The 25,921-nt window shown below is 44.2% G+C and overlaps 1 protein-coding gene across 2 annotated transcripts in view; it reads right to left on the reverse strand.

The window, feature by feature from the left end:
• pard3ba (par-3 family cell polarity regulator beta a) overlaps window positions 1–25,921 on the reverse strand; it is a 133,322-nt gene that overhangs the window by 80,586 nt on the left and 26,815 nt on the right. For both annotated transcript variants that reach the window (XM_069698408.1, XM_069698407.1), the window contains exons 4-10: window positions 18,895–19,001; window positions 13,963–14,045; window positions 10,405–10,491; window positions 10,064–10,189; window positions 8,567–9,042; window positions 6,566–6,705; window positions 5,697–5,825 (exon numbers count right to left, since the gene is read on the reverse strand). In XM_069698408.1, coding sequence (XP_069554509.1) covers window positions 5,697–5,825; window positions 6,566–6,705; window positions 8,567–9,042; window positions 10,064–10,189; window positions 10,405–10,491; window positions 13,963–14,045; window positions 18,895–19,001 — 1,148 coding nt within the window. The remainder of the gene's footprint in view (window positions 1–5,696; window positions 5,826–6,565; window positions 6,706–8,566; window positions 9,043–10,063; window positions 10,190–10,404; window positions 10,492–13,962; window positions 14,046–18,894; window positions 19,002–25,921) is intronic.

The following is a 25,921-nucleotide window of genomic DNA, read 5'->3' on the forward strand; positions in this document are numbered from 1 at the left end:
AAAGAGAAAAGACAGGAGCATGTGTTGTGTACTGAAAAGAGAGATGAAGTTGGAGTGAGAAAAAGAAGAAAGCAACTGCAGAGAGGTTATTCCATTTGGAGATGAAAGGGGCAGACGGAGAGCGAGCCATTTCTAAAGGAAACATAATAACCTTTTCATACCTCCTCCAAGAGCACAGTGGGGGAGGAAGGGGAAGGAAAGAAAAAGAGGAGGAGGAGGAGGAGGAGGAGGGGAGAGGACGGCGGCGCAGAGGAGCATTTAAAAGTAATAACCCATCCCTGAGGTATACCCACTTATTGTCTCATTCATACTCCCCCCCTACCCTCCCACACCACTCTTTACATTTCATCCTAATCTCTCAATCTCACTGTACAGATGTGCACCACCTACTTCCTACAGGTCTCTCTCTCCATCTACCAACCACCCACCCACTTCTGTTTGAAAAAAATGATCATGGCGGCGGCAACAGTGGCGTTGCTCCGGAAATTAGATGGAGATGGAGGAGAGAGAGAGAGAAAGAGGGAGGAAAAAATGGCGACAAAAGAGAAAAAGGGAAATGTCTGTCATTAGAGAATGGCAAAATGGAAAGCAATGGAGGGGGAAAAAAATGCCAGATTCAGTCACCCGGGGAAAAGAGGGCCAGCGGAGGGGAGGTGCCTCAACACCACTTCACTCCCAAGCCTTATTTTTTTCTTTGAGAGTGAGGATGGAAGGTTAAGAGGGGTAGTGTGTGTGCGTGTGTATTCACGTCTTTTATTCTGCTCGTTTTTTTGCTCTGGTTGAGACAGAAAGTGTCTTCACGCAGTTCAAAATATACCATAAAAACACTCAAACTCTGTCTGACTCGTGAAGGACGAACACGACAGATTAAAATTTTTAGGAATCTGCATATACATCATAAGAAGCCATAGCAGCTGCAGATGTGAGTACCCACACCAGGATTGCGGCAGCCTTACATCAGGCACCTCGCTCGTCACTGGCTCAGGAATCCATGTTCACATTTCCTCACTTATCATGGCACAACGCTGAAGGACGCGGGACTCTAATATGTCCTCCAGTGTAATTTTGTCAAACTCACGACCGTCGGAGCGGCACCCTCCACCTGGCTGTGATCTCCCCATGTCAGCACTGCTCTGCGCTGCTTCGTCAGGGTGCTTAATTAAAACAACAGCCTGTTGAAGCCTTCGGGCCGGGAGGGATGCTGAGCTCCTGAGTGTGAGTCAGAGCTCTCCACCCAGTGGAGGTAAAGGAGCTAAAGGTTGTCTGAGAGAAGAAAATCATGACCGACTGTAACACACTGACCAAACACACTATACAACACTGCTTTCACTTTGGACTGAAAAACGATGTCAGCCGAGTGCTTGTTAATGACATACTGACATATAATAGATACAGGGTGTAGTGTTTTACTGAAAAACCTTCATTTAAATGATCATTATCTGATCTTTCATGATAATATCTGAAGTTTGATCAGGTTTATAGAAAGAAAAGACTTAATAAACATGATAAAACATCGTTGTCGAGCTTTTAAAAACTGCTTTGGTCATTGAATTTTCATATTTAGAAAAAACCCACATTGACTGTTAGCTGAGGACGAGATTTGTCCTATTTCATGTTAAAGTTTGTTCTTCAGATTCCTGCATCACACTCGTCTCGAAATTTGAAGTGAGCACAGAGAAACTTTCCTCCTTTAGCAAAAAAATGTGCAAACAGCCTCCTATAGTGTAAAACTCTGCACATTGAGGGTCAAACATACGAGTGGAGCAGCAATAAGTCAATATATGTTTGACAAAAGGGCGATTTTAGGTGAAATGCATAAAATAGCTGCAAATTAAATATTGTTTCTGCAGTTTCTTTTTGCATTCTTTCCACTTTACATGCAGATACTCATCTCACTTCACTGCTAATTATCTTCCAGGTGGTGTTATTCAGTTTAAGATAAAAAAAAAAAAAAATCAAGCAGAATGAGTCCTTCAAAAGTCACTGAATCTATTTTCTACTTCAGTATAATTTGAGAGTTTTAGTCAGGACTTATTTTTATCAACAAGGCATTTGAGAGTGCTGTTACTCGAAACCAGAGGAATTACAAAGACAATCTGCTACTTCCTGCTTGAGAGACACTTGAGAAGACTCAGGTGGCAACCTGGGAGGTTTTAAATACCGCTCTCATCTCGCTGCAATAACACACAAGGTGAAAGGAGGCCAAATCAGAGCACAGCAGGCTCTGAAGGCTTTGGAAAAAAAACAAAAAAAACACGATGCTGGGAAGTTATTAAAATGATAAGTCACACGAACTCAACATGTTTATTTATTGTATCTCGCTGCTGATTTACATCTATTTACACAACCAACTGAATCTCATTGGTGGTCCAAACGCACACTATCCCCACTAATGTCCTTTTCTCAGGGGCAGACTGCGTCCTCGGGGCAACTGGGACCCCTCGGCTCCACTCCGCGACCCCTTCCACCCACCCCTGTTACCCGTCAGCAATTGCTATTTAACAAGCTTTTAGCCGGGGGGAGAGACCACCCTCCTAAACACCCAAATGAGGAGACAAAAAAGGAGCTTTTTCATACCCCGGGGTGGGTAGCGAGGAGGGGGTGATACACAGCGATTACACACTGGGCCTTTTGTCGCAGAGGATTTCTAAATGGGGGTTTCAAAGCGGGGGGATTAGCGGTGAGAGCGACATTCAATTAAGATGGGATCTCGCCGCGCTCGACGGTGACGATGGAGCTGCCAATTAATCGCCTTAATGTCTGCCTCTTTGCAGCTTTACACCTTTACCTCACAATGAAGAGAAAAGGAAAATAAAATGGCTGATCGCGGGATAATTCTGAAGCGTGCTGGAAGGAGACGGAAAAGAATAAGTGACAGAGGAGCTCTAGCTTGAAGACAGACTGACAGAAAGACACTACAGGTGAACAAATAAATAGAAGACAGCCGGAGTGGACGAGCTGGTGAAACAGCAGCACAGTAAAGTTATTTTCTGCCTGACAGCCTCCCTTTCCTGTGAGCTGGCCTAGGCTTGCTGGCAACAGCGGGTCAACCATGTGCAGAGTGACCCCTCCATCCTGTCCCTGGCAAACTAATACTTCTGCCACAGACACGCAAACACACACATGTCATGCTCTCGTCAAAACCCACAAAAAAAAAATCAGCACAAAGCGGGTCTCTAATCTCCGCCCTGAAACAAAACGAGGCCCCGTAAAATAATGAGAGTGCCGAGCGGAGGAGATGCATAAATGCTGACAGGAATGAAACTGTGATTAGAAGTTATCACTTTTTAATTACTTAGAGAGGGAGCGCGAGTACAGGAGACGGGCTAGAAAATCACTGTCTTTTTGTATCCTAATAATGAGGCTAATTCACTGGCTTTATTGTTATTCTTTTGACTGAAAGAGACTGGTGTGCCTACCAGCACTCCAGTGTGCTTTCACAGAACCACACACGCACATGAAACATCAATATCCTCCTCCATTGAAACTAATCAATCAGCAGTTCAGCTAGTTCTTCTAAAAGTCGACTTTACTTGTACAAGGCAGATAAAAAGGACTCAACCAGCGCTGGAGGAGAGAATATGAATCTTGTCGGCTGGCAGCAGAGTATAAAAACTAGACTCTCTCTGATGACCTGGGTTCAGCCTGCTGTGTCAGCAAGTGCCTGCTCTGCTGGAGTGTCCCCTGGCAAAAAACTGAACCCTGACCAGCTTCAGGGCTGCAGCTCTACAGCTGAGCTGACCTCTCTCCTCCTTGTATACCTCAGTCAAAGCACTGCTGTACATAATCAAGTTTATTTCTCCTGGTACCATGCAGTGCAGCAGATGTAGCCTCTCTCGCTGTGGATTCTCTTCAGCCACACTTAATAGCCACACTAGCTGCAGAGCTCTTGGGATGGTGATGCCAAGACTAAAATGTTCCAAAGAATATTTTATGGATTGTCATGAAATCTTGAGAATTTCTTTTTTGAATTGGCTGATGCAGAACTTTTGGTTTTGTGTGAAATATCAATAAACTGCTATCAAATGTAGCATAGGCACTGATGTTCCCTCCAAGGAAAAGGAGCACAACTTTGGTAATACCATTCTTGCAAGACGTTGCGGCCTCTAAAACATTAATAAAAGTCTTGTAAGCAGTCGTCTTCCCGCATCTTACTACTGTTGGGTTGTCGACTACACCACATGCTTGCATGTGTGTCTGCATGCGCTCATTTGGCTGACTTTAATGATGAACTTTCCTGTATATTAAGATAATCCTTTTGCTTTTTATGGGCCTGCACATCTAAATTCAACAACGCACAACCTCTGGAGTGCCTGTGTGTGGTGTTTGTGTGTGTGTATCTGTTAAGTATGTGAATGTGTGTGTGTTTTGGGGACATCAAAACGTCTTTGAGGTGGAGGACTGTGCTGGAGATAAGGGCCAGATCTCACGGGGGCACCGGCAACTTCAACAGCCTTAATAGAGACAGGAGTGAAGGCTCTCTCTCTCTCTCACTCCCTCACTCCCCCACCCCCACCCCCAACTCTTTAATTCACTCTCTAATGCACAAATACAAGCAAGTGTTAGATGAACACTGTAGAGGCTCTTCAAAGTGCACTTGTTATGCCAAGACTGCCGGGCCATTAATGAGGGCAAACTATTTTCGGAAGCAGTAACTTAGCTGTTTAAAGATGTGTGATGTGTTTGTCTGTGCATGTGTGTGTGTGTGTGTGTGTGTGTGTGTGTGTGTGTGTGTGTGTGTGTGTGTGTGTGTGTGTGTGTGTGTGTGTGTGTGTGTGTGTGTGTGTGTGTGTGTGTGTGTGTGTGTGTGTGTGTGTGTGTGATAGAGGACTAGGTGTTTAGCAGTGTGTGTGTGTGTGTGTGTGTGTGTGTGTGTGTGTGTGTGTGTGTGTGTGTGTGTGTGTGTGTGTGTGTGTGTGTGTGTGTGTGTGTGTGTGTGTGTGTGTGTGTGTGTGTGTGTGTGTGTGTGCAGGCACTCTAGGTGTGAATATGCATCAGTCACTACAAAGTCTTTCTCACAGCGCTTTGAAGTAACGGAAAGGGAATAATCATAATAACCACAGAGGACAGAAGGGAGAGAACAGAAGTGCATAGGCGAAAACATCATTTACAGGGAGTGGGTGACTTTCAAGGGGCCACCGGGTTGCGTGTGTGGATGTTTAAAAAAAAATGTGTGTTTATTGATAAAGCGTCCCGTGTGAAGCTGTGTCAGTTTCACAGCCCCGACGCTGACTTCTGACCCCGTCAGCCGCTGCAGGTAAACGATCACTTAACACCCGCGGCGTGTCGACAAGCGCGGACACGCTCGCGTGCTTCCGTGGGGCCACTGCGGCCTGCGTGTGTGACTTCCTCTGGCATCGCTGTGTCAACAAACCAGAGAGGGACAGGATGGCCGGAGCGTGCTGTGGGTGTGTTTGCGTGTGCGCCCGTGTGTGGAGCAAAAAGGGCATAAATATAAAGAGGTTTGGTCTTTTCAGAAGAAAAAAAAAAAAAGAAAAGGAAAACGACACAATGTAAAGGAAATGTCTGGAAAAAAAAAAAAAAGAGAGACGAAGAAGAGACGGAAAAAAGTGATGACCAACAGGGAAAGCGTAAGATCAACAAAAGCGTCAGAAATGACATTAGCCTTGTGTGGAGGTATAGAAGGCAGTGCGAGGACGTGGATGCTGTGTTTTTGTGTAGTCAGACACTCTTACCAGCTCACGAGGCAGGAAGATGTCCTCCTGCCGCGCCACCACCACACACACATTCTCTCCCTGCTTGGTGCTGCGCAGCATGGCCACCAACTCCTCCTGGCTATGGCCTGTCATGTCGACTCCATTCACCTACACACAAAAAAAGAACACACAAACACACGCACACGGGAGTAGATTAAAGCGTAGTGTATTATCCACTGGAACTGCTCTACTAACAGATATTGACTGAAATAGCGGAGGATCGGATGTGTGTGCAAGTCGGTTCTCCCAAAATATCATAAAAATCATATGTTTCCAGATGAAAGTTTGGTTTTATTTGACTAGCTTTTGAGAAGTTATTCTTTTCTTTGTTAGAAAACTGTTATGGTACCATGTTACATGAAATTCCATTCACCTCCATTCATTGTTATAGGGGAGACAACAAAAATTCTAATTAATTTCTTAATACTTGGACAAACTTCACCATCAGATATTATTTGAGGTAAGAGACAAAAATTATCATTTGGAATTTAGTCAACCAAAACAATTAAAACCAGTCAGATCCAAAGAGATCTTAATATTTACTTTTTACATCACCTGTCTAAAATCACTTCAACCTTTTTGGTTTTAGTTAGGAGTTATTTTTTCAGCATTTAAAACTTGTATCTGGAAATTGACATTCATAAAGCTTCAAGCCATAAGGTGTCCTGAAGTGTAACTGTACAGTCACTGTGTGGATTATTCCCTTGGAAAATGCAGTTGCACCATTTACCCAGCAGGGGGGTCATAGAGCTCACCTTCATGCAACTAATGATGTCCCTGTTTTGGCTACAGTTGTCACTGTTGCTTTTCTTCTCATTGGGAGATCACTCGACTGAAATCTGTCTTACCTCCAGGATGCGGTCTCCGGGCTGCAGGCGGCCGTCCTTGACGGCTGCGCCACGCAGCAGGATATTCTTCACCAAGATTGGCCCTGGCCCATGGACAGAGGAATCCCTGGTTACCACGGTGAAGCCCAGACCCTCTGTGCCTGCGGGAACAAAGCAGCCTGCGTCATGGTGTGCATTAGGGACATCTATGCCCCTGAAAACGAGACTTAATTATGAATTTTATGACTTTATAATTTCGTTTTAATTGAATTTTTCTCTCGTCTCCCTGTTCTGTCAATTTTCTCCTTTCTGTCTCCTTCTTCTCTCGCCAAAGAGTTTTTCCTCTCTCTCTTCCTCTCCTGTCCTGCTCATCACAGTCTGCGGTTTTAGCATCGTCTTCCACATTAACTACTGTTTAAGTGCCTTTTTTCCTCTGGGGGTTAGATGCCTGGCTCAGCTTCTGAGCCGCCGGGAGCGGGCTTCTCTCCGAGGCGGATTAGACAGACTCTGCCTTTAATTTCACGTGTGAGCAGGCCGAACGGTGGCTGATGAAGGGAGGTAGAGGGAGAAGATGGAAAGAAGGTGAAGGCTGAGGAAAGAGAGAGGGAGAGAGAGAAGAACCTGAGATATTATTCCCTTCTCTAGCTTCCCTCCCTGGGGATGCCATGTGATTTCCACAAAGATTTTCCTTGTGCTTGTGAGCCTACATTTACTTTCTCCGTGTTTTCATTTACAAGTGTGTGTGTTTCTGAGGCCACACACACACACACACACACACACACACACACACACACACACACACACACACACACACACACACACACACACACACACACGCACGAACCATCAACCCCCAGAGCCTCCACCCTCTCCCTTTTTCACGGCCTCACAAGCCCCAAGCCATGAGTGAAATGTGCCACGCTCCGTGTGTGATTGTGTGTGTGTGAGTGTGTGTGTGTAGAGAGAGCAAAGCCGCCGTAGCATACTAAAGGCGGTGAACGATGCTATCTGGTCTCCAAGCTAAGCCTCTGCCTGCCCTACATTAGCGCACCTAAACCTCACCGCCTGTCAATCACGGAAAGAAAGAGCCTGTTGCCGAGGGAGAGGGCGTTAGAAACCCCACAATATCCTTTGCTCTGATCTTGCATCAGGTGAAAGGGATAGCGGGAGACAGAGTAAAAAAAAGAAATCAAACAAAAGCTGGATGGAGGGAAAAGGAGAAGAAAATGGGAGAGGCAAAAAGGAGCAGAGAAAAGAAAGAAACTAATAATAAAGCAGGAGTGAAAAGGGCTTTGAGCTGGAGCTGGAGAGTGTGGAGCACAATTTCTTCTATCCTTTTTATCTGGGTGTCTTTGCCTTTTTTCTGGATACCTATACTGAGCATGTGTGTTTCCCAATTACAGCTATCCATTCAGCAGCCTATAACACTGCAGGTTGCTAGAACAGAGCCTATTCACAGTCATAAGACCCTATTCCCGTGCTATCAACACATCAGCTCTCCAGCACAAAGAGGGATAAGAGATAAGGTGGCTGGGATGGCAGGCTGATTTATGCAGTGTTAAAATCTAAGAGCATTACAACCAGACGGTTTGCATGGTTATCCAGGAATATATAGAATGAAAAATATCTCCAATGGGCCTTCGTTTTTTTTAGTCTGAGTCAAGACTGAAATAATCAATTGGTGTCCTTAAAAGGAGACTCAAATGACAAAAAGAAATCTCTAGCTTTCACGCCTGTCCCTGAAGCAAGAGGAATAAACTTGACAAATTCCTAATATCCAAATGGATAAAAGCAACTGCATTTATTTTTTCATTTAAAAGGTCATTCTAACAATTCAGTATCAAACTTGCTTAAAGATGGAGGACTCACAAAAGAAAAAACTTGGTCCAGATCAATGCAGCAGAGCCAGACATATATCCTGACTTTTATTTCCTAGGATTAGTGTTCCACAAATATATGTAATATTCTACCTAAAATTATAAGTGGATGTGAAATAAAATGGGTAATCAGCTGAATATTTACCTTTCTTCAGGTCAATCTTTATCCTCTTGCCGCCCTTTCGGTTAGTAAGGTTTGCCAGGCTGGGCAGAACAGGACTCTTACTGGGCAGCGGGCTCTGGCTGCGGGTGCGAGGTGTCGGGGAGGAGCTGGCTGCCCGGGCTGGAGGTGTGGGAGAAACTCTCTCTAAGGAGCCGTGCCGAGGCTGGAGCTGCTCCGACGGTGTGTTTAGCACCGCCGGCTCTGGCGTCTGAGCACGAGAGTCTGGTCGCGTCACTTCCGATTTGGAGTTCGGTCTGGAATCCAGTCTGGGCTCTGGCTGGGAGCCGGTTTTCACACGGACCACCATGGGACTCTTTGATTTTTCAGAGGACTCTTTGGAGTCGCTGGAGAAAAGCTGACCTATCAGGCTCTTCTCGTAGCGCGGCTTGTTGCCGGATGGGAGGACCTCCAGACGCACTGAGGGGGAGGTCATGGCTTGGCGGAACACCTCCTGTGACCTAAGGAAAGAATGGGATAATTAAGGAAATTAGCAATATTCAAAAAAATGTCCATTCATATATGTGACGAAAGAAGAAATATGGAAGCATATTAGATTAAAGCCGTGTTCACAACCAACTCTACAATAACATGATCCCTCTAAACTCTCAGCCAATCTGCTTTGTGCAACATTACAAAACAGTAAAATAGCAAAAGACACCATGAAGCTCAAACAGAACACAGAAGGAAGACACAGACAATTGGAAAGTGAATGATGGGTGAATGAGGCTTGTCCGTTGCTGATGGAGACGTATTTTCAGTTTGTTGCAAGAACAGAGTGACTCCTCCAGCTGCTTTGGGACACTGAGGTCCCTATCAGATGGGGGGGGACCTTGCAGCCGTAATAGACTTCTATCAGCACAACATTCACACAAAACAGACAACACAGTGGGATGCAGTTAAATGGACCTATTCAGCTCCACCTGAGAGAGAGAGAGAAAGGACAGGAGTTTGTGGTGTGAAAGAGGACGAAATTAAAAGGAAAGGGAGGAAAACTACTCTGTGGTGAGAGGAGATGTGGTGGTGAGATAGAGTGGGCCAGCGGAAGTGAAGCATTTGTCTGGCTGATTGGGGAAGCACACTGAATGACAGGTGGGGTATCTCCAGTGCTACATGTGAAACGGTGAGTATACACACACACACAAGAAAATGTTATTTTTCAGCATTTACTGTGGTTTTTAATCACACACTCATTTCTAGTGTTGTGTCATAACAGCCGGATCGATTTTGGATCTAATTTGAAATATATTAAAAAACACTATTCCAATCTTCCATTTCTTTTCAGCATTTGTATGACCAAAAAGCAACTTAAAACATATCCAGAGGTTACAAACTAGTACAAACCCTACTTTTTTTTAAAAAAAAATCCAATATGAGCTATTCCTTTCTTTTAACCTTGGTTTGTGGAAACATTTGCAGACTCAAGCACACAGCCTCGAGCTCATCGACAGCCCCCCCATCCACTCCCCCCCGCCTGCTTACTGTACGAAGGTCTTGTCCTGGAGTCGCGTGTCATTGATTTGGACGATACACTCGTCCTCCTGGAATATGTTCTCCCTCTTGGAGCGGCTGTTTTGCTCGATGCCTTTAATGTGGAGGCCCAGGGTTCTAGCGACACATTGAGTCAATGTGAATGCACAGAGGTAAACACGTGTATGATTACATGCCAACACTTGAACTTTCTCTGCATTTTTATGAGTCATCGTTGCCATCTGCCTTTTTCCTCTGAAAGTCTGATTGATTACAAGTGGAGTTGGTGGGAGAAAAGAGAGGAGCTGTGTTTACACAATATGTGTGCATCTGTGTGTGTGCTGTGTGCTTACCGTCCACTGAGAGAGGAGCAGTAGGGGACCACATGGATACCCAGGGACCCGCGGTCTCCTGGGAACTCAACTGTCTTCGTCAGAGTGCTGTCAACAAAACACACAAGAAATCAGGATGTGAAGCTTAAAAACACAGATACAGTCATGCGCGCGCACACACACACACACACACACACACACACACACACACACACACACACACACACACACACACACACACACACACACACACACACACACACACACTTCAAGCCTTTCTAAGTGCAAGCTCTTCAAAATCTATTTGCATCTTCCTCCTGACTACACAGATAGGGATACAAATGAGTTTACTGGTTGTCCTGCCAAACATCAGAATGATGAGTGTGTGTGTGTGTGTGTGTGTGTGTGTGTGTGTGTGTGTGTGTGTGTGTGTGTGTGTGTGTGTGTGTGTGTGTGTGTGTGTGTGTGTGTGTGTGTGTGTGTGTGTGTGTGTGTGTGTGTGTGTGTGTGTGTGTGTGTGTGTGACTGGGATGCAGGTGGCTATTTCACCTCGTATCTACCTGCTTCTCAACTACCCAATCTAGCCGGTGGACAAAAGAAGAGAGCAGGAGATAAAAGAGAGGCAGATAGAGGAGCAGCTAGAGATGAAACAGAATGAGCTTCTCTAATAATCTCTGCAGAGCCCTGAACTGTGTCTTTTAGCAGCAGATAAACAAGGACAATACAACTAAAAGATAAACAGGAAGAGGGCTGCTTTTGATATTGGCTGGCTCGGAGAAGGGACCTGCATGATGGGGCCACGGTGGAGGAAGATCACAAGAAACCTCTGATTGCTGACAGAAAGTTTAGTTAGCAATAAAGCAATAGATGTTAAACACATTGCTATTGGGCCAAATATGAATAATATGTCTGTGAATTTAGTAAACACAGTAATGAATGTCGTGGAAAAAATGTGGCAATAGACTGAAATCAATGACTTCATCTGCAAGGAGGAAGAAAATGTCTCAAAAAAACAAAACTTCTTCAAAAGAAAATATTTTCAAACCATTAACCAAACTAAACATTATTTGAAGACTGAATTTTACATTATATTCATTTAGCTGGTACTTTAGTCCAAAATGACCTATAATAAGTACATTTAACCTCTTTAGGAATAACAAGTCCCATAAAAAACAACGAGCTTGTTTAGTTGTCACGTACAGGTGCTTTTTCCCCCCAAGAAAATCAAACACTAGTCAGTGAAAGCATCGGCCAGGAAGGTTTCCAGCATGTAGAAGAAGTCCTGTCCTGTTTTCCTTGGGGATTATTCCACCTCTCAGGGTCCACGATGAGCGACCACACAGTACCACTGTGTGGAACCAAAAGTGAGTTGGAGACATAATGAAAGGAGTAAAGGAGCTGGTAAACTTGAAGTGGTCTGGAGATAGCTGGCACAAAACTGCAAGGAGGGAGTTTCAGCTGTTCATGCAGCAGTGATCATGTCTTGCATTTTCAGGTCTTATCTAAGATATTCTCTGCATTGTCATCCACTTCGTTTCGTCATTCTTTAAACTCCATGTGAGAAGATCATGAAAAATGGTCCAAAAAAGAAACAATCGCAGGCGGAGAAAAAAAACATGAAGGTATTTTTTTTCCCTGAAAGTTCCCCGCATAGCTTTTTACAAAGCACCGATGCAAAAAAATAAAAATAGAAGAGAAGTGATGAATTGTCTGGGTGACTTAAAAAAAAGAAAAAAGAAAACAAGTCAGAGAAAAAAAGCAGTGAAGTTCAAGGTTTATGTGCTTCATACGCGAACACAAGCCCAAGGACTAGCTGGGATCATTATAACACACTCCTCTGTCACTGTCACCCTGCTCTCGTTAACCTCGGCCAGGGTCACACACGTACTGTACACACACACATCCGCACGCACACACATCCAATTTGCATTCTTATTGCTACATCTACTGCATGCTCACAAACACCATCAGTCACATTCCTCTAAATTGAAAATTCACAGATACACACATGCATCACATTTCCATCTATTAGAGAACACAGTTACATCTAAATTACACATGTGCACAAGCCATGAATTACACACACACACACACACACACACACACACACACACACACACACACACACACACACACACACACACACACACACACACACACACACACACACACACACAGAGCTTGAATTTACTTTCAGTGGTACTGAACAATCAGGCGAGGATAGGATACACACACAGGTACAAAGCTAGTCCTGAATGGTGTATATGCATTCACAGTGTGTGTCGTATAAACAAACACAGACACACACACAGCTTCAGCCCATTTACATTCATATAAAAAACAAACGGAGGCACAAACAAGCTCATCAGAGGCAACCGTAGCTTGTTAGCGCTGCACACTAATATGCAGAATAGCTCCGATCACCCATTTTAGCATCCCACTGACACAAACACAAACAAACACAGTCATTCCACTGGAGGGGAGAGAGAGGAAGGCGAGGGACAGTGGGATGGATGAAAAGAGTAACAAGGAGTGAGACAGATGGAGCTCCCACTCTTGGTTGACTTCCTCTACATCAACGGAGGCCGAGTGCCTAACAAACTCGCGGCTGGGACTCCTGAAAATGTGCCCTCGATCGCTCACCGTGGTTTCTTCAAGTGCCAACCATCTGTTACCATGGCAAACTATCTGTGAGAGCGGTGTCTACATTGAATCAAAGTGCTGTCAAGACACCACTGTACTGTAAAACGCTGAAGAATCACCATCTGTCACTCCAGCCAAGTCGTTTCCCGTTAAAAAGACAAATTTTTCTAATCGGGAAATCATTCAGCTGCAGAGGATGTCACAAAATTATCTGCACTCTTGTCACGGGCTTGCTGGACGAGACAGGTGAAGGGGTTGTGATGGAGGGTTTCATTGTTGCCATGGCTACAGTGTGACTGACAGCCTGGAGGAAGATGAAAGCTGAAGATATGAGTCCCACAAAGCCAGAGGTCTGTGAGTGACGTGCCCAAAAACAAAGGTGGCGGTTGCCATGGTGCACAAACACTTTAGTTATGTTCACATGTGCACACGAATGCAAACACACAAACACGCCTGACAAGTGAGTCTTGCTTTATAGCTCAATAACAGACTTAGTCATTTGCATACTGACAGTCATGTGAGCCTAAGCATAACTCATACAGGGCACTGAACACAGACAGTTTGATTATTCAAAAGAAAACTCCAGAGAGTAATTATGAATTCAAAACATCAGCCCTGCGTGCAACAGTTTAATGTTCTTGAACTGCTTTAAACTGTACTGTGGGGTATTTTTAGATCTTTATAAAAACTATGTTATATTCTATCCTGTACAGATAACAGAGCCTATCCCACCCACATCCACATAATGGGACACATACAGACTGTCACACTCACCCATGAGACTGTTTAATCCAGTCTGAGTGTCAGCCTGTCAAACAAAGACTGGCGTGTTAATCCTAGTCTCCATCACTGAGTCATACCCAGCTTCAGCATGATCTGTCTGCTGCAATTAAGACATATATAAATAAACCAAAACACACCTACACACACTCTTACCTGAAGTTGACCTGGCTCATCTTGGCAGCGGGTTCGTCTGTGCGCCGTCGGTCCAGAGGTCCTCTCAGAACATGGTTGGTTTCCTGTAAGAAAACACACACAAAATAGGATCTATTTGGTTGGCAGTGACAGTTAACACTTTCCTACCTTTACACACACACACACACACACACTGAATAAACAGTAGCCAGTCAGCGAAATGGTGAGGCCCGCCGGCTATTAGCAAAAACGATTTCACGACGCCATCAATCACCTTTGGAGACAGTGAAGAGAGAACGACCGCCGGACGCCGAGCTTCTACCACACGCCGCTGTCCTTCCTTCACTCTATGTATATATATATATATATATCTGTCTACCTCTCCATCCCCCTCCCTCCATCTCTGCCCTGTGTCAGGCAAGACTCTATTTTTATGTCTGCAAAAATCAACCAACCCCTGGGCAAACGAGCAAAAGCAAAAACAAAAAGAGAGAGAGAAATGTTAGAAGACAGAAGGAAAGTCCCAGCGTCAAACTGTTGTGAGACGCTCAAACACACTCGAGGGGTGGGACAGAGATATTGCCCCAAATCGCTAAAGACAAGAGGGGTGCAATTAGGTCCTTCTGCCTTGTCACTTTCATTGTGTCACCAGTACTAATGGCTAAAAAGCGCCCGCCCACCAGCCCGCTCCTTAGCAACCCCCTCCCGCCACCACACCCAACTCCCCAGCGGACCCTCTCTCACACGCCGAATAAACATATGCTTTAAAACGCGAGCATTCATTTCCAGCAAATATTACCTTTCGTCTCTGCAGTGCTGCAAACATAAAAATGATGTATTCTCTGAATGCACACACACATATGCTGCCTGCGCAAACAGTGACCCACATATCTGGGCAGTGTGAGATTACCCCCACAATAGATGTGTGCGGGGGCAGGAAGACGAGCTGGAGGCGCCCATTGTTGCTGTGCATCTTCCCGCAACGCCATTGCTTTCAAGCACACGCAACACAGGCTTCTCCCCCCCTACAGCACGCACATGCACACAGACACACACACACACACACACACACATCCTCATCACAGAGCCTTTGGGAACACAAGGTTGGCAGAGGCACAGGTGAACACGTTTAACACAAAGGCAGATGCACTTGTACATCCCGTCATGCTGGAGCTGTACCGTGAAACTGAACATTGCAACCCATGTGTAGGACGAGAACTTAAAACACTTTGTCTGTCTGCTTCTCCACAAGAACACCACGTGTATTATGTGAGACGTGGCACATGAACGTGTACAGACACACACACCTGCACAACCATAAACCTGCCGGTCTGTGAGAATAATAATAAGGGATCACGCCATAATGCCCAGACTGTAATCTCTGATCGTGACTCTACTGTATGTAAAAACAGCCGCTTTTCCTCTCTAGAGTCCCTGCTGTGCTCGGCCAATCAGATCGCCCCGTTCACTGCCTGTATCTCAACACACGGCGAAGACACATTAGAGCTCAAAATATGATGTAAAGGTTGCAGCATTTTGTGTCTGTATTAGTAAAAACCTTTACATCAGATCAATGGCATGTAGCGTTGCTATGACATTATTATTACTTTATTTGTGTGCTTATTTGACCCATTTCTGACTTTATTATTATCATTACTATCAATGACTTTAATCCCTCACTTTATTTCTGTAAGTTTAAAAATATAAACCATGCTGTCACTATTGAGATGCATTCGTTGAATAAAAAGAGATGTCAAAACAAAAAGTGGTGATATTATTTTATTATTAGTATTGTATTATTTTGTAACAGTACTAAAGCTCAGGTATTTTATTAGCTCTGGTTTTGATCAAATTTCATTCCTTTGTGTGCTTAGGCATCAACTGACACTTCAACTTCTGTCTCTGTTTACAAAGTGACAACTAATTTTATCACTTACACTTCAAATGACATCCTCAGCCTTTCAACTTGTGCTGACTCTCTGCTTACACTTCACCTCCTTTCAGCACTTTCACTTCAGCTAAACTGTGACTCCCATATTAACACATTCAAATGCTGACAAATACCAAAGATTTAATGTTTCTAATGTTAGTTTTCCGCACAAGTGAATGCACAAAAATTCTTCAGAAATCATAGTTCTTTTCATTTCACGTAATTTAATTTCTTCTCGGCATGATTGTAACGTCGCAGGTTTGCGGTCAAATAATTTGTGACACCTGTCTGAAAGCCCGTCGAAGCACAACTAAGAGGTTGTCTGCTCTGTTATTGTGCCGCACACTACCTTCTACCTGTCTGTGTTTCGGGTGTTTGTAGTCAGAGGTGTGTGAGTGACAGGCTGGTGTGCATACCTACAAGAGATGAGATTTTGTGTGTGTTGTCAGACGGATGAGTAATGAGGTGTGTGTTTCTTTTGTGTATTTCCTGGGAGTGCTGCAGTCATCTGCTACACGTCAGCTGGTTGAGAAATTGCCCCGTGTATGTGTGCATATGAGAGAGCGTGTGTAGGTACATAAACTGCAGGATCACAGCTCCGGTGTAGTCGCCAGTGCTCCCTGACCCTCGTCATATCCATCACAGCCACTGACTGCCGAGCTCAGGCGCTCTCACATATGTTCCACACGCAAATGCAGTGCAGTCCTCGGCAGTCAAACACGCAGGAAAGCAGCAGACATTTAGATTAGCTCATTAAAGTGTCCAATTTTTACATCACGGCTTAGAGAAACATCAACAATTGGACAAAGTGTAACACATTAAAGTCCATCTTTCTGCTGTGTTAACACGTATTGCATCACTACACTTCAAGGTATTGAAATTCAGCCAAAGCAGTGGGAGGCAGGAAGAAAGAACAGCAGACAGAGAGAGAGCGAATGAAAAAACATAAGTATCAGGACAAGGAGAGTGGAAGAGGTGTGAGAGGGAGAAAAAAACAGTGAGCTGGTAAAATGAAACGTCTCATTTATAGGCTTCGAACATGGCAGGAAGTCTAAATCAATTAAAGGGCCGGCTGCATGTTTAGTACCGCTCAGTCTTTTGCCAGTTTTACTTGCTTTTCTGATAAGAAGAGAAAGGCTGACTGAGAGAGGTATGTGCAGAGACTACGTGTGAAGGGAAGACAGAGAGAAGTAGGTCAACCTTGGCCTTCACCACAGCAGCCAGGAAAATCAATTAAAGGGGCAGTATGCATATTTATCACTGCAGAAGGTTAAATTACACTTTATCTGGCTTTCAATACCTCCTTCAAGGCAAAAAGGGTCAAAAGTGTGTGTGTGTGTGTGTGTGTGTGTGTGTGTGTGTGTGTGTGTGTGTGTGTGTGTGTGTGTGTGTGTGTGTGTGTGTGTGTGTGTGTGTGTGTGTGTGTGTGTGTGTGTGTGTGTGTGTGTGTGTGCATGTTACTGGTATGTGAGTGTGTGTGGAGATGGGGAGGGGTGGGTCCAGAGGAGTGGTACAGTGGATGAGTGAGGATGAAGTGATAGTGTATTGATCCATGGAGTCCATCAGACCTTGGACTCAATATGCCCAAGAACTGTGACGGCCTACTAGCTTTTCACGTGCACAGACCCACACACACACAACACACACAACACACACAAAACACACACTACAAGGCTAGAGAGAGAGATTCTAGGTTCTCCTCTATGTCTTGTGTTTATCATACACAGTCTTGATCAGATTGTCCAGTTTACAGATTACTATAGCTCTGAACAAATACTAATCACTTAAGTATTGGTCATTGATTTTATATTGTAACATATAGTTCATGATGATTCATCCAATAGTTTCTGAGATATTTATGTCTTGGCCAAAGTGACAACCAATAATAATCCATATGCGCAGAGTGAAGACACAATAACGGCTTAACAAAAACATAAAGTCACATGTTTGTGAAGAAGAATAGGCCTAATACTTTAGATGTTAAACACAATGGTCTCAGGAGTTTCAATAACCTTCATGTGCATTGTCTCTTCTTCATCACTTTCTTTACAGGCAATGCTTTTGTCCTTATTTAAACAAGGCTGCAGTGGTCTGAAGCAAGAGTCCATCTGTCAGGCGGCAGAGAGCTGTTGAATCTTGTAAACAGTTGTAAGGATATTTTAAATTATCTCTAAAGAGCCTGTTCGCTCTGTTTGAAGCACATGAGGGCCGATGTTTTCTGGACAGGAAATATGGACTCTGTCACTGTGTTTACTCGTCGCCCGCTGATGCCCGTGTTCTGCTTAGTCACCGCTGAGTTGAACACAGCGGGGGCAAACAACAGGACTCCTTTCTCTTTCCTCCCTCCCTCCCTCCCTCTCTCTCTACCTCTCTCTCACACACACACACACACACACACACACACACACACACACACACACACACACACACACACACACACACACACACACACACACACACACACACACACACACACACGTGACCTCATGTAGCCTCGATCCTGCCCACCACACACATGAAATCACAGAAGAGGCAGCAAACAAAGTCCTCCATAATGGTGGCCTGTTTCAAAAGGAGGGAGAGCACTTGAAAAGCCAGCCTTTTCAAAGTACAGCCTGGGGCTTCGAGCTGGACCACAAGAAGAATATTCACTGGGTTTCTCTGTTTGTCTTCAGTATGCACACACCAAAGATGGAATTGGAAATGCAATATGTTCATCTGTCTGTTATATATATTTACTTTGTTTTTGCTCGCCCTGCACAGCTGGTTTGAGCTGTTGGAGTTTAGTCGACGGAGATTGAATTTTTTTTTCCAATTATTGCTGAGACGCCGAACCTCTTTTTGGTGTTTCTTTTTATAAACCAGTGAAACAGGGAAAGAAATCAAGCAGACATGAATACCTACAATTTAACTTTCAAATCTCTCCTTTCCATGACTGTCATCGACTACTATAAACTAGCTTTTGCAGTTCTTTCTTACAAATTTCTCCCCTAATATTTACGTCACCGTGACATTATGCTCACCGGCTCAGGAGACCCATTGTTATGGTGATCAGGTGGAGGTGTGGCTGTCATCTCGTGGGATGGGGCCAGAGCAGAGTCGCTGCTGCTCCTCACCAACAGAGGTGTATCTGTGATGAGAAAGAGAAGTGTTAGAGACGAAGAGAAGGAGGGGATGCTGAATGTCAGCTCCTAAAATAGACGCAAGAAATGATAAGGAACATGTCCCGTTTCACATTTATTTTAGGACGACTCATCGACCCTGAGAGTGGACGCCCAAACCCCCCCACCCACCCACAGTGTACACTTACATATGACCAGCTGTTGCCTCCACGTCCCCAAACACACACACACACACACACACACACACACACACACACACACACACACACACACACACACACACACACACACACACACACACACACACACACACACACAAACGCCAAAGTCCCCACAACCCAAGAAGAGGGAGAGGTAACATGGGCAGGTCTGAATCCGCAATAAAACAATTAAAAAAGAATCTAATTTGGACCTGTGTGCTGCCTCAAGTTTTAAATATCCACCCCCAAAGGGAGCGTTGTGGTATCTTTAAGAAGTAAAACCCGTAGCGGGATGTTTTTAAATCTAACTCAACAGAGAGGGGGGGGGGGATAGGGAAGAGAAGGAGGCACAGTGTGAGATAAACAAAACAACAAAAAAGAAAGACAGCCAAGAAATGGTGACAGAGAAGGAGCACCGGTGAAAGCCTGGAAAACTGAAAGACACAGCAAACAAAATTCTCTCTTTTCCTGTAATCAATCTCTCTTTGTAGGGTCAGTGACAGGGTCCCGGTCTAACGTGGTCAGAATAGAGAGAGCAGAGGGGGAAAACAAGTGGCAGGGAAGGAACTAGCACAGGTTACACTGTGCGTGTGCGCGTGTGTGTGTGTGTGTGTGTGTGTGTGTGTGTGTGTGTGTGTGTGTGTGTGTGTGTGTGTGTGTGTGTGTGTGTGTGTGTGTGTGTGTGTGTGTGTGTGTGTGTGATTGTAGACAAATGAAAAATGATCATTCCAACCATCCCAGACACAAACGCACCAAACCACACGTTCAGTTATCCAATTCTGTGTTCAGCTTTGTCTAATCATTTGTAATAATTATCATAAACTATCGGTTAATCTCTGCTGGACTAAGAGCCAGTCCCAGTATCACCCTCACTCTGTCTATGTTTCACATGTTCTTTCTCCCTCGACAAGCAGTGAATGTGAAAAGACGTAATGATAATGAGGTGCAGAAACTCAAAGGTGTAGAAAACAGTTGGAAAAGCTTCACAATGAAGGTTTCTTTTAATTAGGTATTGAGTTGTCTTCACTTTTTCCTCTTATACCCACTTTTTGATTTTTGCTTTCTGGCAGAAATAAACAGAATGTGGTCTAATTTGATTTGGGAAAGCAGCCTTTGTGTAGAAACTGTATGATTTGTAATAATGAAATGGGCTTTGATTTAGCACAGAAACCACCAGATCAAAAAAAAAATGGAATCTCTCAGAGCTCGCATCAAAAGACATCACAAAAATCAGCACTCCAAAGTATCAATGTTCCTCTTTATTTCTCTGTCATACTATCTGTTAATTTTGTGTGCATCTAAACTAGGTCACGCTGCTATCTGCAGATAGTTCTCATCATTATTAAAAGGGTTCTGACTAGTGAAGGTGTGTTCAGGCAGCACACAAAGTGAATTTTAGAAGCAACACAGCTACATGCAACGACGTACATATATGCAAGTTTGTGCTACCTCGCTCACAAATCTGTCTGAAGATCTGAAAACAAAGTCCTATTCATGAATATACCCGATAAGAAAACATGCTCTGACAGATTAAACAGATGCATTTCACATGTGATTGGAAACGTGATGGGAAACATGTGGGTTTTGGAAACATTTTCATGGTGTATGGTGCAAAGCCCATGTAGAGCCCCATTTGTTTCCACAAATTTTTTTCCATGTTATCATATGTTGCAACGTGTGGGAAACGTGTCATATGAGTTTTCCCATGTGAAAAACATGGGAAACTCATGCGATTTCTGTGTAGGTGTAAAGGGGGTCTGGAGGAATACATCTGAAAGACATTGGGGTGAGTAAACAGTAGTAAACACCGACTTCAAAATCAGTGCGGTGGTCAAATTTGGGCAAATAATGCACGACAAAAACTTGCTTTCACTCAAGCTGAAGACATTTTTACACTGAGATTATTAATAACAAGCAACAAAATGTTCAGCAAAATCAGTTTACACCACAAAAAAAAGCTTTTCAAGGATTTTATGGAAACATTTTTGCATTTGTACCTCCACTGCATTCATTCAAACCACCACACTATTTTTCACTTCTTTTTACTTTCCAGAGCAGCGTATGCTCTTGTAAAGGTTTCCGAGTTTAAAACATCCGTGTATGGAACGCAGTAAAATTTAATGGACGGCTCTTTGCGCCCCTCCTGCACCAACCTGTCTGGTACATTGATAGAAAGTGAACGCTGGTAAAAATGGATACATGCAATGTGACAGCAGGCATTTTAAAACACACATGCAAATTTGTTTTGACAGCTGTTCCTGCACAACATTGAATCAAACTGCAAGGTCAGTGGGTTCATTAAGGACCAAAATACCTTTACTACCACAAGGACAGCTGGACTAAATGGCGGCCAGGTCATGTGGATTTTACAGATACTGAATGATATATTTATTTCCAAAGTGCCTGCAATGGATTTTCTAAATGAGCTCTACAAATCGGCTGCATCATCGAGGAACCTCAGTCACGACCCCCCACACACACACAGTTATACTTTACTACAATGTCAATGATGCGACTTTGTGAAGTGACCGAGGCCGCTCCACGGTCACAGTCAGGGTCCATTACCCAGCGGTCAGCCCCATAAATCCTCCTCCATTTATCCAACGCAGTCAAATCTGCCTCAATCAATCCTCCCACCGCTCAAGAGTCCCCGAGCCCGGCCGGCCATGTGAAGGAACCTGAGGGTCACTAGCTTTGACCTCTGACCTGTGGTGACCTCCGCAGGGTCAAGAGGTGTCAATGAGGGTCAGGGATATTGATGAGAGTGACAGTTGTGACTCTCTCAGGTCAGCCACCGTTTGGATGGTCATATACAAGATTGCCTCTGAGGAATTCCTAATGAAGGGCAACTGAGATAGTGGAAAAGCTAGAGCAGCAATACCCCCCTCAACTGTTTATATGCCTAACATGTAGGCGCATGTTACTTTCCACATGCAAATTCAACCAACTGGCAACATCTGGATCGAGACAATAGTAAATTGTAAATGTATTGCTTATAGATGAATGCCGTGCAACCTCAAGCTGAAAGTAACTAACCCAGTAAAAACAGGGTGACTAGATTCAGTTCGGTTACAGATGGAAGAAGTAATTGAATTCAAAGGGATAAATTAGTGGGTCAGACATTTCTTCTTGTCCAAATTGTTTCTGATGTAAAACAGATTTTGAATTTGATCGAATGATAAAAGATTTGGCCCAAACGTGAGTCTGCAGCCCTCCGGACAGGAACTGAACATCGTTTTTGCTCTTTTGGCAACGTGAGCAGAATTTTGAAGTATTTTAAGATCACAGACATTTTCTGACATTAACACACAACCTCCTTCCAAAAGGGCGGAGAAGAGGTGGAAGCACGAAAACTCAGAATGTATTTTAGGTTCCCTAATTTGACTGAAGTGTGCACCCACAACCACAAGGTACCCTGCAGCTTTAAATAGACGCCACCCACCAAACTCACCTCAGCGCCCACTTCAAGGCCAGAAACAGCAACGCATTCATACACACCCGAGTTATGCTCCCATCCCTGCATTGAGATTTGTGTAATTGGAGAAACCTGAAGAGGCCTTGTAAACTTTCAGCTCTGTGTTTGTCTGCCGCTGACTCTCCATCCACGGCTCGGTGCCTAACTAGGCTGCTTATGCAAGTATGGGAACACAGAGGGTTATTTTAAGAATTTCCCTCTTGTTTTCAGCTCTGTGAAAGTTCGGCAGCGCTAGTTCACTGCCAGGGCAGGATGAAAATAAGGATGCATCATGTTTCTGACTGACTGCGCCTGTGTGAGGATCCACAAATTAATCAGCGCTCGTTCCCTCGTTTGAAATTGAGTTTGCATGTGCAAGCATGCGTGCGCTATATGTACGTTTATTATCAACGGACACAGTGCTTTGCTCGTGTGTACGTTTCTATTTGTGTTTTCATGCCACAGGCTGGGGTGGTCTTGTTTTTCTGGCAATCGATAGAGCAGCCCGGCTCAGGCTGCTCATGGGATGATGCGATAAGGACACTCTTCCTAGAGGTGTGTGTGTGCGTGTCAGTGTAGCAGCAGATCAATGCAGGTCTAATCATCCCACTGGGGCAGTGTGAAGTCCAATCACCCTGTTCAAACAACTGGCCTGACCTGACACACAAACACTTTGATGCCTGACTGATTACTGAATTACTCCTCGTCCTGTCCACTACCACTCAGTGCGATTACCTGCACTCTATAACCAGATTATTGGGAATAATAAGATTAATGTAATAGTGTGATTAAAGCGTTCACATGGTTTGCAGTAACTTAATTTCCCCAGTAACCCTAGTTTACATGATTTGTTGATAAATGGCTTAATGTCTGGAAGGATGTGTTGCAGCCAACATGACACATCTGATTATCCCAGTTAGCTTTGACCCTTTTGTTCAAACACAGCAAGAAAAAAGGCTCTATATGGGACATTAACACATATATAGCTCAGATAACTGAGTTCAAGTGTTTACATATAAAACAGCTGCAGTATAGTAACCTCATAGCCTCTATTGTCTCTATCTAATCTTGTTTAAGTCTACTGTTTTCTCATTTTTCCATTCCCTTATTTTTTGCCATAATCTCCATTTCTCAGACTGACATGACTTGTAGTAGTGATCATGTCCAAAGAGTTTTAACACAGCAGTTAGCTGAAGATGAATGGATATAGGTCAGTGTTACCGGGAAATAAAAAGTATGTCGATGGGACATGAAAAGCTTTAGTGCTGCTATTGAGAGTGGAAAGAAAACAGTCGTTTTCATAATATTTTGTCAGCGCTATGATATTCCATTTGTGAGGAGTAAGTTTGAAGCTCCTGCTATCGGGGTTCCCGTCTTTGGGAGTGTAAGGTTATTGTGGAGTACATGAGTTGCTCTTTTATTCGCCCTGTATTTTACATTTTGGTTAACATTCACCATGAAAAGCCAACTTGAATTAGCAGTTGTTGCTTGCGCTGTAACCACTGATTACCTCTGATTCTGAAACAATGACGAGCGCCTTATTTATAAAAGGTTTTGGGCATTAATCCTTGATGGACATTGGAAAAAAAAAAAAAAAAAAAGTACAAAATATTTGAATCCTGTGAATTGAACATCTCTCTACCAGGTTTTACCGTCTACATCTGTTCTGGTCTTCACAAATGATGTCACTGCAAATGGTCCGCAGACCTGATGTGATGTAATACGTTTGCGACCGATCTTGTTACAGCAAAGAGGAGAGCAAACGCACACAGACACACACTCCCAAGAGGCCTTCCCAGCAGTGGATGGGCGACCACTTTGGTTGCCACTGGTTGGTTAACTTGCATACTGATTCTTTTGTGCACGTTTGTCCGGATGACAAAAGCAGCCTTTATTGCATCAGTCTGGCTCTATATGAGGGGCGTCACAGGGTCACATCATAACTGAGTTAGTCAAGGTTCAACAGGGCTGGGGAGCAGGGTTTTTTTCTTTTCTTTTTTTTGGGTTGTTTTTTTCGGGGGGGGGGCAGGAAGAGGTCCCACTGGGTTAAAGACAGGGTGGAACAGGCATGTGTGTGTGTGTGTGTGTGTGTGTGTGTGTGTGTGTGTGTGTGTGTGTGTGTGTGTGTGTGTGTGTGTGTGTGTGTGTGTGTGTGTGTGTGTGTGTGTGGGACTGGAATTAGTCCACTCACGCTTGGCTGGACCCTGGGCATGCTAACAGGCTACAGTGCTAATCTAGTTAGAGGTGGATGCCATGCAGAGACGTAGGAAAAGCGGCAAAGGGTGGGAGGGTGGGTATCGCGGAGGTTTCCTGGTGGGATGGGGGTTCAAGGTCGAGGGCCCCGGGTGTTGAGCTGGACGGCAGGTGGTTGAAGCTGAATAGTAGAGTAGGCGAGAGACGACTGGCTGGAGTGGAAAGGAGGCAGATGATGGGGCATGGGGTGAAAGTGGGCAGAGAGAAAAGGGATGGCAAAGGGCAGCTGTGTGTGCACGGGGGTGCACTGTTCCAACAGATGGCGCGAGGGGAATGGAAGGGGGCTGCAGGGTGACCCGGCGATTAGACAGACCCGTATTTAATCACACCCAGGCTCATTTAGCCTTTCACTTGGTCTCTTGTCATTCAAAAATTAATCAATCTGAGGCACATGAAGAGAGGAGAATGGCATGAACAGGCACAAATCATGCTCCAGATTACTTACAGTAAAATTTATCTGTAGCCCGAACAGACTGGCCCAGACAGAGCACATATTTCCCCAGAGGTTCCTTAAGGCTTCTGACTGAATATTCCTGTTATAATGTTTCCCTCTGTAGATGCACTGTGACCCAGTAACTCCTTCACTTTATCTTCTGACTGCAAGGACCTATACGACAGGACTGAACGAACTTTCTACACTTCACACACACACGACACACATATCCTTCTCAATCTCTGCCGATGAGTACATCAGGGCAGGCATGTGCTTAAACTCTAATGGCAATCCTGATGATCAAGTTACTTTACTTCTAAAAACCTTGGATGGATTTTCTTTTTTTTAAAGCTGTCTCAACCCTTTGATTTCATCCAGAAGGAGTGAAATTCCTCTAATAAGAGCTGGTCAGTTTACATTTCTTTATAGCTGAATCACTCTGGACAACAGCAACAGACTGACTTGGTCAGACTATAAAATAACGGCAACATAATGAGTTAAGCATTATTTATCAAGACATTATGTATTTCCGAAGCAGAGCTGGAGCATATCCATCTCCTTAATGCAGCACAGAGAGGAGCAAAAAAT

This window comes from Brachyistius frenatus, unplaced genomic scaffold, assembly GCF_029030835.1.
Source record: "Brachyistius frenatus isolate BFR_SWC_R1_liver_20210118 unplaced genomic scaffold, ASM2903083v1 Contig_26, whole genome shotgun sequence".
Classification (NCBI taxonomy): domain Eukaryota; kingdom Metazoa; phylum Chordata; class Actinopteri; family Embiotocidae; genus Brachyistius; species Brachyistius frenatus.